The sequence below is a fragment of the Rattus rattus genome, chromosome 5, assembly GCF_011064425.1.
Source record: "Rattus rattus isolate New Zealand chromosome 5, Rrattus_CSIRO_v1, whole genome shotgun sequence".
In the NCBI taxonomy this organism is placed as follows: Eukaryota; Metazoa; Chordata; class Mammalia; order Rodentia; family Muridae; genus Rattus; species Rattus rattus.
In genome coordinates, this window is record NC_046158.1 from 19,625,453 (window position 1) to 19,642,467 (window position 17,015).

At 37.1% G+C, this 17,015-nt stretch overlaps 1 protein-coding gene across 1 annotated transcript in view; it reads left to right on the top strand.

Moving 5' to 3' along the window:
* The first annotated feature begins 1,107 nt into the window (after positions 1-1,107).
* LOC116900119 (low-density lipoprotein receptor-related protein 1B-like) overlaps positions 1,108-17,015 on the top strand; it is a 190,933-nt gene continuing 175,025 nt past the window's right edge. The window contains exons 1-2 of the mRNA XM_032901895.1: positions 1,108-1,156; positions 4,237-4,374. Of these exons, the coding sequence (XP_032757786.1) occupies positions 1,108-1,156; positions 4,237-4,374 (187 nt within the window). The remainder of the gene's footprint in view (positions 1,157-4,236; positions 4,375-17,015) is intronic.

Below are 17,015 nucleotides of genomic sequence, written 5' to 3' on the forward strand. Positions count from 1 at the left end.
CTTGTGTGTCAAAAATGTTAATTAGCAGGGTTTTATACTCTCTGTTCTTTCGACAACTGAATATCAAGTGCACACTGTGTGTCTGGCTGTGTTAGGAGATGGTATTATATAGATAAAAAGGAAACAACTGGTAATACCGGATCTCTCACAGTCTAGTATCCAAACTGAATGCTTGGAAATAGCTGTCATGGACAGCTTCAGTGATGGACTATAGAGTTCACGGGGTGTGGAGCATCATGGGAAAACTTTCAGGAAACATAAAGATAGTGCACCCCTGAAGATCCTGCTTTCTAGACTGATGATGCACAGGTGTAGACTGCATGTGTTAAATGGATGTGCACTACACGTACGGATGCCAGAAGCAATGGAACCACAGAGGTCCACAGTAATGTGCCTAAGTCCAAGAGGCAGGAGACAGCAAAGTAGGATATTAATTCAGACAGAAAACCAGGGAAGTTTCTGGATCCCTCTCACCACAAACAAAAAATCTAATTTAATATTTAGTTTTGCAATGTACTAATTGAGATAGCCTATAAATAATGCACACTAAATCATATTGGTATAACTTAAGTTCACAGAAAGGTGACTAATTTAATTTTTGCACTAGACCTTTTGGGGGTATTTTGTTTGTTTGTTTTTTGGGTTTTTGTTTGTTTGTTTGTTTTACTTTACTGTGCTGAGGATAAGTCGGTAGAATGCCAAGAATCAGAGAATAGGCATTGTAGGACACACAACCTGAACTCTGAAAATATGTCCAGCGATGTATTTTTAAGTAGGAAACTGAGTTGCTGTTTAAAACAATAGGCACTCAGTATTGTGTGTACAGGTTTAGAGAAATTAATTGGATTTCAGAAAGAAGGCATGGAACTGCGGCAAAGGTATAAATAGGAAAAACAGCAGGAGTGATTCTTGGTAGACAGAGCAGAAAGCAGTCTGAGACAGCAGGGTTCAGGGAGAGCTTAGTGTTGGGTTACTGCAAGGCTTGTGCTGTGACATTTGTCTATCACAAAGTAAACTCAGCATCTTTAGTTAGGCAAAACAGTAGAAGAGACACGTCTTTTCTTGCTCCTTGTTATAGAACAGAGAAAAATGTTTTCGCCATCTTCAATGCGGAATCTGGCTTTTAAAATAATGCAGAAGCACATCAACCTCAAAGGTTTGTTTGTAAAGCAAAGCTTAGTTTTAAAAACGTTTATTTCAACTAATTGGGAAAAGTGTATAATTTCAAGAACAAATACTGTTTTGGAAAATTGCTACAATATAAATATTTCTAATGGAAAATATTTTTGACTATTATATCTTAAAGATTATTATGTTACTTACTATGTGGATCTATAGAGGGATTGTGAGTAGTGTCTATGAATGTATCTGGGGTTTGCTCTATTCCAAATCAGTAATTCGGAAACTGAACAAAGTACTTAAGATATTATTATACCTAGTTGTGTGCTTAACTCTTAAAGTGAAGGGCCATTTCTACAAAGGACCTCTGGTTTTATATGATTGCCTTAATATACTTAAGTATGAGAGTCTTAGGAAGATTGACTGAAACATTGCCAGCCAAACTCTAGTGACATTTTCCCATGGTAACAGTTCAAAGGAAGTCGAGAGTGGAGACTCCCCCGGCTGGTATACAAGGAAAGCAGCCTGCCTCGGAAGAGACTCTTGGTTCATCATTGTATACTGTTGATCATAATCGATATATGGTCTCTGTTGTCTCAATTTGTGAAAAGATGAGACTCACTTCTGCACTCAGAAATACCTTTCCTTTCTGTAGTCTTCTTTAGAGTCGTGGCCATCTTAAAGTAAGAGGTCATATTTTCATTGCCCCACTAAGGAGTTTCATTTCATTTACAATTTTTAATTACTAGTTAATTTCTATTTTATCACTATAAAGTTTCTAAAATATCCAAAAATTATGTACACATTTGGAATTTACGTAAATATCACTATACATCACTGGCCTTAACACCATTTTGACATTTATGCCTAATTTTAACATTAAAAAAAGTCACTTCATTTTTGAGAGTATTTTTTCACTGTTGACAATAGGTATTTAGAGCTTCCCAATAACAATTTGATGTAAAGTGAATTTGCGTCATGTTTATCGTATAAATATTACTAAAGCCCTTAGAGTATCAATGCTCTGTTAATTTATCTGTTCTGAACTTAGTACATTTGTACTTATGAATATAAATATTTCTATGCACAGACAGCTGAGATAAATTGGTAAATTTAGAAATAACGATTACTCAAACTAAAAATAAAAAATACCAATGAAGTGTATTCCACATATTTGGTAATACACACGTTACAGATTAGCAAACTTATATGGAAGAAGGTATATGAACATACCTCAGAACTGTGGAGAATCCTTTAACGGCAGCCTTTCGGCTAATGTAAAATGTATTTATCAGTTCTTTGAGAAGTTGGGATAATTTATTTTGATTTTATTCACCTCCCTTCTAACTCCTCCCAGATCCACCACCTTCCCTACTTACCCAACACCGTGTGGTAGCTTTCTTCACCATTTTACCCTGCTCCTATGTTAGGGGATTGGGTACTCGTCTGCTGAGGGACTCTGCTTCACCTAGCGGCTGTCAATGGCCCATAGCTTAATGGCTAGGTGTAGAACTTCAGCCAAACGGTCCTTTCTATTATGGGATCCGGACTGGTTTGAGTTTGTATTGGTGTCGTGCATGCTGTCGCTACCGCTAAGTTCACAGGTGTAGCAGCCGCTGTGTCTGAAAGGCCCTGCTATGTTGTAATCATGACCACCTTTGGATTTAATATTCTTTTTGCTTCCTCTAAAACAATGATTCCTGAAACCTGGGATAAGGAATGCAATATAAATTTTCTACTAAATATTGAATGATGCATGATCTCTTATTCCTTACACAATTACAGGTGTAAGTCTATGTATTAATTACCAATTAATTAAAAAGGAAACATTTTATGAGTATTTAGCCTTATATCAACCTATGAGAATAACCCTAAGTCATTAGGAGTCATCTTTTATGGAAGGAAAAAAGCAAAGGATTGAAGAAAACAGCTTCAAAAAATTAAACAAATCACATAGACCTATAATTTATAATTGATAAGGATTCAAAAGTATATTTTACTGTTAGTAATATTGGCTTCTATTTCCTTATGTAATATATTTTTTCTTTCTGTTTTCTTAGTCTATAAAAGTACCCTCTTGCTCACTTTCCATAGTTTCACAGGACATTGGTTATTTCATTATTACTTTGTGTCTTACCTTAAGTGATGAAAGTAAACTCTTAAGTGTCCATTTGCTTCTTTAGTTCCCAACAGAAAAGAAGGTACTTTAAAGGACAAGTCTCAGTGTTAATATTCTTTACTTTTTTAAATTAACCATTCCATTTGTTTACATCTCAAATGATAACTCACTTACCCCTCCATTCCACATCCACCCCCTACCCTTTGCCTCTATGAGGATGCTTACCCATTTACCCACCCTATCCTGCCCCACTGCTCCTATACTGGGGCATCAAACCTCCACAGAAGAGCTTTTCTTCCCATTGACAGACAAGGCTCTCCTCTGCTACATATGTATCTGGAGCCATGGATCCCTCCCTGTACAGTCCTTGTTTGGTGGTCTAGTCGCTGGGAGCACTGATTGGGTGGTATGGTCAGCCTACATTGTTCTTCCTATGGGGTTGGAATCCCCTCTGCTCCTCCAGTCCCCACCAATTTCCCCACAGGATCCCTCAAGCTCAGTGTGATGGGTGGCAGACAGATCAGGTTCCTGTCAGAAAACACCTCTTGGCAACAGGAACAACGTCAGGTTAAAACATTCTTTACTTAACTATAACACCCCTAATTTTGTGTTCAAATTATATTTAAAATGAGGCTTTGCCAAAAAGAAAAGATACCTTTCACCATTAAGAAAATTGAGACCGAAGAAGTTTGTCATCCTTGACAAATTTATCTGGGAACAAATACGAGAGAATACCAATGCTCAGGCTTGCCATCCATGATGCTTTAGTGGTTGAAAAGTATATTTATGTTTTAATACATTGTTTGAAGTAAAAAAAAAATGACATGTGCTATGCACCTTTTAAAATAAGATTTCTATTCACATAGAGCATCTTGACGTTAGACAATCAGAACTGTGCTCTGTGTTGTGTGCAGCTTTATTTCCTAATTCAAGCTATTAAATTTTACATGTAGAAAAGCAAAGCTAATGCACGAACTTTTCTTTACTCTCATTTAAAGGTCCCAAGGAAGTGGAGATCAAATGCCCCTTGAATCACATTGCTTGCAGTGGCTCCAACGCATGTGTCCATTTGTCACAACTGTGTAATGGAGTGGTCGACTGCCCAGACGGCTTTGATGAAGGAGGGCATTGCCGGGGTAAGTCTGTTATGGAGGAGTGTAATTGAAGTATTGAACTTTGTATAATCATAAAATTCAAAGAGAAGCCTAAACGCCTTTCCTTTCAACTGTAGCTGTAACGGTTATCAAAAGAGCCCAGGTTTTATTGCCAGTCTCTCAGTATGAACTTCAAAGGTGCAATTATCACTTTCTATTGAAAACATGCTAGCAAACATACATCCAGACTCTGATGCTAGGTTTTTAAAACACTGTTTCACATACAATTCTTATTTTGAGCAAAGGGGAGGAGAGGAGACATCATCATCATAGATTAACTCTCTGTAGCCTGTTTGCTCAATCTTTGTCTTAAACAAAATATCAGCAGGAACTCTCCTACAGTTTTATTTTTAAACTGATGTATTCATAGGGAGTATTCTCTTTAGTACTATTTCTGTCCTACTATACTATTAAGTTTCTTGAAAATTTAATGTGCTTTTAAATATCAGATTATCATTTCTATGAAGATTTGAAAAATTGAAATAAGGAGAAAATAAAATATAAGTGTAACTGGAGCATTCTATGAAAAAAAAATGAAAACCAACCCAACGAGGGGTTGCAGGAACTGAAACATGAGATTGAGAAGCATTAAAGCCTGTGAGCCTAAGGAGGAACAGGCCAGCCCTGGGTAAAAGAAGAAATTTCCCACAGCTGTCCCTATTCCTAATTGTCCTCACACCCATTGAGATAGTACAAGCCAGAGCCAGGGTACTTGCTCCAAATCTCGATTCTCTGTACTTATGTCTTAGCACCAGTCCCCTGTTCTAAATATTTGGAACACGACTCTCCACTACCTCATAAGAAGCATCACAGTAGGGCTGGGGACACAGTTGTGAAGAGCCACTCTTGCTACTCCTGCTGTGTATCAACTCCTTCAGGATCGGTCAAAGGGAAATACCATAGGTATATAAAAGCAGGACTCATACATGAAAGGGATTTTAAAACATGAGTAAATCTTTGTAAGCAGATTGTTACAGTAATGTTGGGACAGAGGGTGATTGCAAAATGAACCCAGGAAAGAAACCTCCACAGTGGGGCCCTGAAGCCAGGTTGTAAGCAAGAATATATTCCTCATGTTAGGATCAGTGAAATATATTTACTAGAGGAGGTTTTAACAAAACTGTAGAGTTGAATAGATGGATTAGTGGCTTAGAGTGTTTGCTACTTTTGAAGAGGATGTCAGTTCAATTTCCACCACAGATGTTACAGAGTTCATAGCTACTTATAACTCAAGATTCACGCTATTTGATTATATATATATATATATATATATTTGTATGCATGTAGACATACTCATAAATAAAATACAATATAATAAAACTGGAGTGACGTGTCTTTGTGTGTGATGTAGGATAAGGCACCAGTCGAGCAAATTCTCAGTTTTCCCAGAGAAACTCAGTATCTACATCTCTGCGGAATGTTCATATTTAGAGACTGCTTTATTTAGATGGGTAGACTAAGGCCTAATAAGCAATCCAGTTAAATTTACATTCGCTGTTTGTATCAAAAATAGTTCCCCCAATTGCCTGTCTGCATGTTTAATATGGAAAAGGAGAATCAAGGCTAAAAGCTATGCCATTTCAGATCGAGCAACTAACTATGTTTTCATTGAGAAGATACATTCAGACTGTGTAACTGATCCAAGAGAAGAAAGGAAGAAAAAATCTTTCAGAGAACATTTTTTTTTTTTTTCACTTTTTTTTTTTTTATTAACTTGAGTATTTCTTATGTACATTTGGCAAACATCCCCTTCCCCCCCCCTTCCTTATGGGTGTTCCTCCCACCCTCCCCATTTCAGACAGTCTAGTTCACTGGGGGGTTCAGTCTTAGCAGGAAGGGCTTCTCCCTTCCACTGGTGCTCTTACTAGGATATTCATTCATTGAGGTCAAGTCCAGGGTCAGTCCATGTATAGTCTTTAGGTAGTGGCTTAGTCCCTGGAAGCTCTGGTTGCTTGGCATTGTTGTACATATGGAGTCTCAAGCCCCTTCAAGCTCTTTTCTCAGTTCAGCTGGCATTCACCCTGTATTTTGCTGTATTCTGGCTGTGAAAAAAGAGAAAATCCTTTCCTGAGAACACTTCTTTTGCTTAATCCATCTTGTAATGTGCTGTGTCTTAAAGAGGCAAATGGGTGTTCCTTCAGTCTCTGTTTTAATCTTTGCCTCAGAGAACATGTGTCTTAAAGAGGCAAAAAATTTGCAAAATTTGAATGGATGTCTCCATTCCTAAACCCTGAGGGCATTTTTTCTTCTTGATATGTGAGGAAAGCAGGGTTTATGAGAGATTTCCAAGCACCACCCCTATCAAGAATCTAGGTACCTTTCTGTTGCAGCTAGCAAATGAGAAAGGAAGTAGTTAAATTCACTTTGCAGTCCTTGCTGTGCATGCCCATCCAAATCACTTCTATTTGTGATGTTTTTCTTAAAAATTTTTTGTTTTTAGTGCATGTATTCTAATTTAAATAATTACACACAAAGCCCAAGCCATGACTCAGAAACAGACTCGGCTCTTTCATCTAATAAATGATTCAATGTACATTTGGCAGGATAGTTGTGGTCTTTATTAAAATTAATAATAAGTAAAAGCTTAAAGATTTGAACATTATGTTCTGGTCTAGGGAATGCTTTTGTGTTTAGTGAATTGTTTTCTGAATGTTTCCTGGTGAAATCAATTCCTTTCTAGTCAAAATAATAAAAAATAATCTATTATTAATGATTTTTCTGTAACACAGATATTTTAATCTCCATAATTTGGTTCTATTTGATGAAAAAATGGATTTTTATATGGGCACAGTTATATACAGGAATTTGCTTGTAAGATGTTTAATAATAACCACTGGCAAAATAACCACATTGTATTTTCAATTTTTATCTCTTCATATACAATATTTCACAAACGTAGTAGTAATACCTTTTCTCTAACCCAAATGCAGGAGCAATAAAAGACATATACTAAAGTATGAGATATGAATTCAGGTATAGTGTGTGAGCGCTAGAAAGAGCTAACAGAGATTTAACCACAGCATATAGAAAAATGCAATCTTAAATTTGACCTTCAGATTACTGAATAAGTCTACATTTTGGGTACTCATTTGAAAGAGGGAATCTTTTTAATTCTAACCCTAGTTAGATTTTGTTTACTGCCAAAGAAGCAATGTGTGTGTATGCACGTGGAGAGGACATTCCCCAGACGCAATCTGCTCCTATCTTACTAAAATAATATCAAAACTCAGTATAAAGCATTGAGAAAAATCTTCCAATTTCTCAGTCACTATAAGAACATAACCATATAATCCTTAGCACTTCATTCCATTCAATAGTCAGGGTTCTTAGAAACCTACAGAGATTAAATATGGGAAGAATTATAATCCTTAAGAAATGAAACCTTCTGAAAAAAGCAAGCAAACAAGCAAACCCAATTACCTCCCTACCACACAATGTATGCACTAAATGCCACAGAAGTCTTTTACAAGTTTTCACATTTTTATGTGACTTTGATCTACTATTTCATGTTATTGTTGAATTAGATGGCTTTCTAGACAGTTACCACATACCAAAGTTAAATCAAGAGTGGGTAAACTTTCTAAACAGGCCTGTTTCCCCTAAGGAAATAGAATACATCATTAAAAAACCTTCCAATCAAGAAAAGTCAAGGGCCAGAAAACTTTAGCACAGTATTCTACCAGACCTTCTAGTAAGAAAGCCTAATAGTAATATCCTTCAAACTCTTCCACAATATAGGAACAGGAGGACAACTACCTAATATCCAACAAAACCTAGTTCATTCTATGAAGACACAATAACTCTGAGACCTAAACCACACAAATGATATACAAATGATAAACAGGCTGAGAAAGAAATTAGGGAAACAACTCCTTTCACAATAGCCACAAATAATATAAGATATCTTGGGGTAACTCCAACCAAACAATTGAATGGTCTTTATGACAATAACTTCAAGATTCTCCATTATCATGTGGGGTTCAGTGTGTGTTTTGAACTTTGATGAATATGAAGAGTCCTTCCTCATCTTACTTGATGACTTTTGATTGAAAGTCTGTTTTGTTGGATATTAGTACCCAACTCCAGCTTGTTTCTTGGAACCATTTGCTTGGAAGACCTTTTTCAGCCTTTTTTTCTCTAAGATAGTATCTGTCTTTGTTATTGAGGTGTGTTTCTTGTATGCTGTAAAATGCTGGATCCTGTTTGCATAACCAGTCAGTTCTTGTCATTTTATAGGTGAGTTGAGTCCATTAGTATTGAGAGATATTAAAGACAGATGTTTCTTACTTCCTGTTATGTTTGTTTTTGTAGGTGATATTATGTGAATACAGTTCTCTCCTTTTGACTTTGTTGTGAGAAAATATCTTCTCTTTTCTTTGGTATAGGTACCCTCCTTGTGTTAGAGTTTTCCTTCTTGTTTCCTCTGTAAAACTGAATTGGTAGATAATTACTGTTAGAATCTGGTTTTGTCCTGTAATATTTTTATTTTTCCATCCATGATGATTGAAAGTTTTTTTTTTTTGGGTATAGTAGCCTTGGCTGGCATTTGTGTTCTCTTAGAGTGTGCATGACCTCTGCCCAGGCTCTTCTGGTCTTTAGTGTCTCTGTTGAGAAGTCTGGTGTAATTCTTATAGATCTGCCTTTATGCATTGCTTGTCTATTTTCCTTTGCAGCTTTTAATATTCTTTATTTGTTCTATGCATTTAATGTTTTGATTGTTATGTTATGAGAAGATTTTTCTTTTCTGGTCCTATTTATTTGGTGTTCTATAGGTTTCTTGTTCATTTTAGCCAGTTCTTTCTTTAGGTTGGGTACGTTTTCTACGATTTTGTTGAAGATGTTTTCAGGTCCTTTGAGCTGGGAATCTTCATTCTCTTCTATTCTAAGTATTCTTAGGTTTGGTCTTTTCATTGTTTTCTGGAATTCCTGGATGGTTTGGGTTAGGAGTATTTTATGTTTTGCATTTTCTTTGACGTTATGTCAATCTTTTCTTCTTCACCTGAGATTCTTCTATTTCTTGTATTTTGTTGGTGATGCTTACATCTGTAATTCCTGACCTCTTCCCTAGGTTTTCCATTTCTGGGGTTGCCTCAATTTGTGTTTTCTTTATTGTTTCTACATCCTCTTTTAAGTCTTAGACCACTTTATTCAATTCCTTCACCTCTTTGGTTATGTTTTCCTGTATTTCTATAAGGGATATATTTGTTTCTTCTTTAAGGGCTTCTATCTGTTCATCTGTATTTTCCTGTATTTCTTTCAGTGAGTTATTCATATCCTCCTTAAAGGACTTTATTATTTTCATCAGATAGGATTTTAGGTCAGCTTCCTGATTTTCAGGTGTGTTGGTGTATTTAGGGCTTGCTGTGGTTGGAGAACTGGGTTCTGATGATGTCCACCCATGTATATTGGCTTCTACTGCTTATGGTCTTGCACTTGCCTTTCACCATCTGGTTATCCTGGTGTTTGCTCTTCTGGGTGCCTCTGTCTGGAGCCTGCCCCTTTTGTCCCTGGGTTGTTTCAGGTCTCCTGGTCGACCTGGGGCCCTGCCTGTAGCAGATCACCTGTGGGGCCTTCTGAATGTGGGGTCTTCAAAGGAACAGAGAAGTTTCTGATCCATTGCCCTGGCTGCAGCAGATCTCTGGGAAGGCCTTCAGGCTGCTGGGTTTTCAGAGGGGCAGTCAAACTGTTGTCCTGTGTGAAGTTGTTCTTCAGGAGGGCCTATGGGCTACAGTTTTCATTTCCCTTTGTGCAACAGAACTCCAGGGAAGCTTTCAGTCTGTTTTGTCACTTGCCCTGCATGCCACTGAACCCCTGGGAGGTCTTTAGACTTTGGTGTCAGTTGCCCAGTTGCCCTGTGTGCAGCAGACTCCTGGGTTGCCCCAGGCTATGACGGCTTCTGGGATTCTGTCCCCATAGGAGACACCAGCCAAAAGGGGCTATTTAATACTCATATATATTCAAAATTCCTAAAACAAAATTAATCTAAAAATAATTTGAAACTCAAATTATTTCAAATAGAAAAAATTGGCTTGGTCTGTTTTTTTGTCAACCACTTTATTTACTATTTTAAAATAAATTAGGTTTAGGATAAGTGGTATAAATCAAGGCATTTTAAAGTGAAGACTGAGATTAAGGTTGGACTAGGTTTAGGACTAGGGTTAGGGTTAGGGTCAGGGCTGAGAGTGGGGTTAGGGTACAGTTTAAGATTAGACATAGGGCTAAGTGTAGGCTCAAGATCAGGTCTATGGCTGCTTTAAAGCTAACAGTACATTAGCATTCTTAATACTTCTAATACTGACTTCAAAGTGGTAAGATTTAGTTTAATTCTACTAGAAAGAATGGGATGTGCATAGTAATAAAGGATATAAGAGAGAGGAAACAAGGAAACTAAGGAGGTGGTGAAGACATTCAGGTTGTTTTAACCTTCACACATATCAATCCATCTCCTTCAACTACCGTTTGAAATATTTAGAATTCAAAACAAAATATATGGAAGGTAATATATGTGGAAATAATGTTAGAGAAGATCAATTTCACAGCCATAGCACTTTTCACTGTAGAAAGGGAAACCACCATTATCTGCTCAAGTGACATGAATCTTTCAAAAGCTTTCAGGCTGCTAGTCACAGGTACATAAACCTATAATCACAGAACAGGAGAGGGAGAGCTGCTGGTGTATTTGGGGGGCAGCCTAGTCTATAGAGAAGACTCTGATTCCCAAACCTTCCATTCTACCAATCAACAAAACAAGCAAACAGACAGGCACAAAGAAATAAAAAAGTCTGTTGTCAAATGGAATTTGCCAAGAAGACCTGGGCTTTTGTGGTCAGACCACGTCTAACTCAAAAAGGTCTTCTGAATATTGTGCTTGTAGTAAGGAGGAAAGATGGTCTAAAGTCAGTCTCACATACAAGTATTTCTTCTTGCAGATTACTGTTAGCAATTGAGTTAGATAAAAGGCTATGAAATTGGATCCTAGCTGATTTCTAGAATAACATTAGTCCCAGAAATAAAACAATAATCCTTATATAATGCTTGGAAATGATTCATCCTGTATTATGTTTGCTGTCACACAAGGACCTTGCTGCATAAGCCCCAGCACCCTGAAAAATGTCAGATCTAACAAATGTATACCTGTAAGTTCAGCAGGTTGGAAGAAGAAAGTAACATTCATGGGGTTTCCAGGAATCTTAGGGCTTCCTGACTAAACAGTCTAATTTAATCAATGTCAAGAGGTTCAGTAGAAGACCTAAAAATATCAAGTGGAGAAGAGTGGAGAAGACATTGAACAATGATGTTTGTCCTCTACACAGTGCATGCACAAGTATGTGTATGGATATATGAACACATGCACATAGTCCCTAGAAAGGATACTTATTTTTCAATACATCATCATTTTTATAAATGTCAATTAGTCCCTAAGATTTGCATGTTAATGGAGTTTTGTATTATGCCAAGCAATATGTATTCTTCAGAATAAGGTAATATTTTTATAATGGAATAAGTTAGATACATAAGATTAGAATTGTGCACTATTGAAAACAAGTTGGTATATAACCAATTTTATATGGATATACATTGAAATGTGTGCATATTAATTTATGTATGATATAAAGTAAAGACAGATTTATAGAGATTGCTCGATTTAATGAAAGGAGGCATAATTCCCAACAACCGCAGGGTTATTCACAAGCACCAAAAATTTTAACTCCCAAGAATCAAATGCTTTCCTATAACTTGCTTGCGTAGGAGGCACATATGAGGTATGTAATACAGCACACTTTCAGGGAAAGCATTTATACTCATCATATAAATTAAAAATTAATTACTTTAATTAATTTTATGGTTTTATACTTTTATTTTTATTTTTAAATGAATAAACTAATTAAAACATTTTCATATAAGATCTTCCTTATCTCTTATGTGTTTGATTATTTAATTCTTTACTTCCAACTCACTACCTTAAAACTCCAAGTCCTTTAACTTGAGAGCCATCTTTCTTTGGATCCGAGGCAAGGTTTCATATAGCCCGTTTCTGCAATTCTGAGATTAACTCAAGTACTGTATCAAGTGAACTACAAACTCAGCCTCAAACAAGAATTTTTTTAAAACGTTATTTTATTTATTACATTTCAAATGTTGTCGCCCTTCCTGGGTCCCCCTCCACATGCATTCCACCTCATCTTCCCTTTCTTTTACTTCTAAGAGGCTGCTTGCACCTCGACCCACCCACACACTCTCATCTCACCCCTCTAACATCCCCTTTCTCTGGGACATCAAGCCTCCATAGAACCAAGTGCATCCCCTCCCACTGAGGCCAGACTTGGCAGTCTTCTGCTACATATGTAATGGGAGCCACAGACCGGTCCATGGGTGTTCTTTGGCGTAGTCTCTGGGAGCTCTGAAGTGTCTGGTTAGTTGACACTTTAGTTCTTCCTATGGAGTTGCAATCCCATTCCGCTCCTTCAGTCCTTCCCCTGACTCTTCCTTTGTGATCACCGGGCTCAGTCCAAAGGTTGGCTGTAAGTATCTGTGTCTATCTCGGTCAACTGCTGGTAGAGACTCTCAGAGCACAGCCATGTCAGGCTCCTGTCTGCAAGCACATCGTGGCATCAGCAAGTTTCTGGCTTTAGTGTATCTGTGTGGTATGGATCCCAAGGTAGGGTGGTCTCTAGATGGCCTTTCCTTCAGTCTCTGCTCCATTCTTTGTCTCTGCATTTAGTTTAGACAGAAACAAGTTGAGTTAAGTGGGTGGCCCCATCCCTCCTCTGGGTCTCATGTTTATTTACAGGAGGTGGTCTCTTCAGGTTTTATCTTCTTGCTGTTTGGCATTTCAGCTAATGGCATCCCCATTGGGTCCTGGGAGCCTTCTACTCTCTGGAGTCTGGGACTTTGTAGTGGTTCTTCCTATTCCCCACCACACATTGCTTCATTCTTCTCTTCCTTCTCCTGGCCCTCTGTGCTTCTTTTCTGTCTCCCCATGTACCTGATCCCGCCCCCCATTTTCCCTCTACTTCCTCTCTCCTATGCAGGTTCCTCCTTCCTTCTGCCTCCCATGATTATTTTGTTTCCCCTTCTAAGAAGAATATAAGTATCAACACTTGGGCCTTCCTTCTTAAGCTGCATATGGTCTGTAAGTTGTGTCATGGGTATCTTGAACTATTTTGCCTAATATCCACTTATCAGTGAGTAAATACCATGTATGTCATTTTGACCTTGGTTACCTTCCTCAGGATAATACTTTCTAGTTCCATCCATTTGCCTGCAAAATTCATGATCTCCTTGTTTTTAATAGCTGAGTAGTATTCCGTTTTGTAAATTTGCCATATTTTCTGTGTCCATTTTTCATTTGAGGGACACCTGGGCTGTTTCCAGTGTCTGGTTAATGTAAATAAAGCTTCTATGAACATAGTGGAATACATGTCCTTGTGATATGGAGGCACATCTTTTGGGTATATGCCCAGGAGCCGTATAGCTTGTTTTTCAGATAGAACTAGTACAAATTTTGGAGAAACCACCAGATTGATTTCTAGAGTGGTTTTAACAGTTTTCAATCCCACCAGCAATAGAGGAATGTTCCTTTTTCTCCACATCCTCACCAGCAACTGTGGTCTGAATTTTTTATCTTAGCCAATCTGACTGGTGTGAGGTGGAATCTCAGGGTTGTTTTGATTTGCATTTCCCTGATGACTAAAGATGTCGAACATTTCTTTAGGTGCTTCTCATCCCTTTGAGATTCTTCATTTGAAAATTCTCTGTTATCTCTGCATAAGATCTTCTTTATGCACCAATCATTTTAGATTCTATTTCTCTCTTAAAACAATACTTTCTAGTTAGTTATAGTAACATATTTCTGTGTTTTGAATCACTGTCTAGCTACATAAAAATCCTTGTATATCATGTATTTTCAATTGTTTGTAAAATGCCTTTGGTTTAATGTGTAAATTTTTTTTTCTTCTTCTATTTTTTTTTTTCGAGCTGAGGACCTAACTTAGGGCTTTTGCGCTTGCTAGGCAAGCACTCTACCACTGAGCTAAACCCCAACCCCACAATTTTTTTTTTAAAGATGCACTGAATATATATATATATATATATATATATATATATATATGGTATATCTATTGTATTTGTTATTTTGTGTGTCTGTAAGAGTATAGTTCATAATTACTTTGATGTGAATCCTTAGTCCTTGGATAAGGAATTATTATTTTTATTATTATTATTGTTGTTCTTCTTCTTGTTGTTGTTGTTGGTGGTGGTGGTATTTTCTAAACATAACAAACTCCTTAGGTTCAACTTTTAAAGTGTTTTGTCAGGGTTTGGTGCAACCTAGCATTTCTGAAGATCTGCATTTGATCGAGAGAGAGAGAGAGAGAGAGAGAGAGAGAGAGAGAGAGAGAGAGAGAGAGTCTTTAGAGACTTATGTGGATAATAAACATGATAAGTCAACTTCCTTACCCATGTTAATCTTTTCGTAAAAGTAAAAAATGCTAACTTTCCAGCATTTTAGAGCAGTTAATTCATATGAATATTCATTAACTAAGGGAGTAATTATTTATCTTTATACTTTCATCATGCATCTCCTATGCATCTTGATATGATAGAAAAAGATAACATAATAATTTACATATAGACAAAATGAAGTTTTAAAATATGCTAGTAAAAAGGTAAAGACCCCCTTTATTCCCTCACCAATGTGAGTTAACCTTTTTGAGTATTGACAATAATCCAGACATTTATCTGACCTTAAGAATACAACAAGTTCTACCTTCATGGAATTTATGTGGAGTAATGGGAAGAGGTAAAAATTGCTGCAGAAGAATAAATGAGGAACATCTAATTTTGTTTGCAGGGATACAAAAATATTTCCCAAGAATGCCGATATGTGATTTGCATGTCACTCCAAGAATTGTTTATGCCAATGAAGAAAATATGAGCATGCAAAACTAGGAGGCTGTTTGCAAGGATGAATGTGTGACTGGGCAGGAGGTGCTCAGGAGAGCTCTGAGATCCGTGGGAAGGATGAAGGATGAAAGGGATATAAACGAAGACCTATAACCTTGAAGCTGAAGAGAAATATTATCAGACAAAGAGCAATTACATTAGAATAAGGATGCATGCGGCATAGCCCATTTAAAATGCATTGAATAAAACAGAAAAGGGCGAGAGAGTAAAAAGTTATAGTATAATGTATGCACAACAGAATTATAAGGGTGCCATCTCATTGTGTTTAAATACTGAGCAGATGGAGACTAGGATGTTTGTGTCTTTGTAGCCAGTCAGGTTGATTATTCTTAGAAAAAGTATAAGTGCAGTTTATAACCACAGGACAACGAGCTGAACAGTCCTCTGCTCTGATTTTCCTCAGCTCCCGTCTTTCATATTTTTCTTTAATGTTGTCACTTAGATGGAGAACACTAAGTGAAGGTCAAAGACAGAGTCCTGGGCTGTCCTGTTGAGGGAATCCTTTTTCAGATAGAAGTAGATAATTTTAAATATGTATTTACTATTTATAGCCATCAGGGCCCCAGTGTCAGTAAGCTACTAAAATACTAACTTAGGATGCTTAAATTGTACCCACTTGTTCCTCACCTTTGAAAAAAATTGACTATTATTCAAAAGTGTGAATTAAAACAAACTGTCACTCAACTCTCTACTCAACCTCCAAATCTGAGCCCAAATCCCCCCCAGGATTTAGTATTGTGTTTCTGACACACACAGCATGATGTTCTAAAGAGCAAGGAATTAAATCAAGCTGCTGATGTTGAAATGTATCCTCAAGAGTCTCACAGAATACCACTTAAGAACAGGGATTAAACTATGACCTTGAGTTTTCATTTGCTAGTTTGTCTCTAGTGAAAAACGCTTAACATCTTCAGGCTTCAGTATCCTTCCTTACGCACTTTCCAGTCAGTAAGATGACAGGGAGTAAATCAACTGAGTGACAATTGAAACTAACTGTGTGTTCCCAGTCAGTTTTATTAATTGAAGGGAAAAAACGTGCTGACTAAACAACAGACTGAGCAGCTGAATAACAAGCAGACACGATCGGGTGGCCTCACCTGACTAAGGGTTCTGTTCCCTTAAGAAAAATCAGTGATTCCACAAACTTAGGAATTCAGCATTCATAGAAAGATCTGTAAATAACATGATTATTCAGTGAAATACAATTTAAATTCTGTATTCAAAATAGCATAATATCATTCTGACAAGAATTAACCTATAATTATTAAAAATAATTGTAATTTGCTGAGCCACATCTGGAATTATAGAAGTTATAGAAATCTGGCATTAAATATGTTACAGAGGAATTAATTTCCCTGTTACTATGACTAAATGCCATGACTACAGATAGTTAAGGGAAAACTGTTCATTTTGGCTCACAGCTGTAGGGTACTGTCCAGGGTCGGGGGCATGTCAAGGTGGTACCAGGACGAGGCAGCTGGCATAATTCATCCATATTCAAGAAGGCAGGCGCTGAAGAGTGTCCACGCTCACATTCATCTTTGTTGTTCTGCTGTTCAGGATTGATGTCCTTAGAAATGATTCTCTCCTCATCTAGCCTAAGTCCTCTCACCACAACTATCCTATGTAACATAATATCTCACAGAGATGTCCAGAGC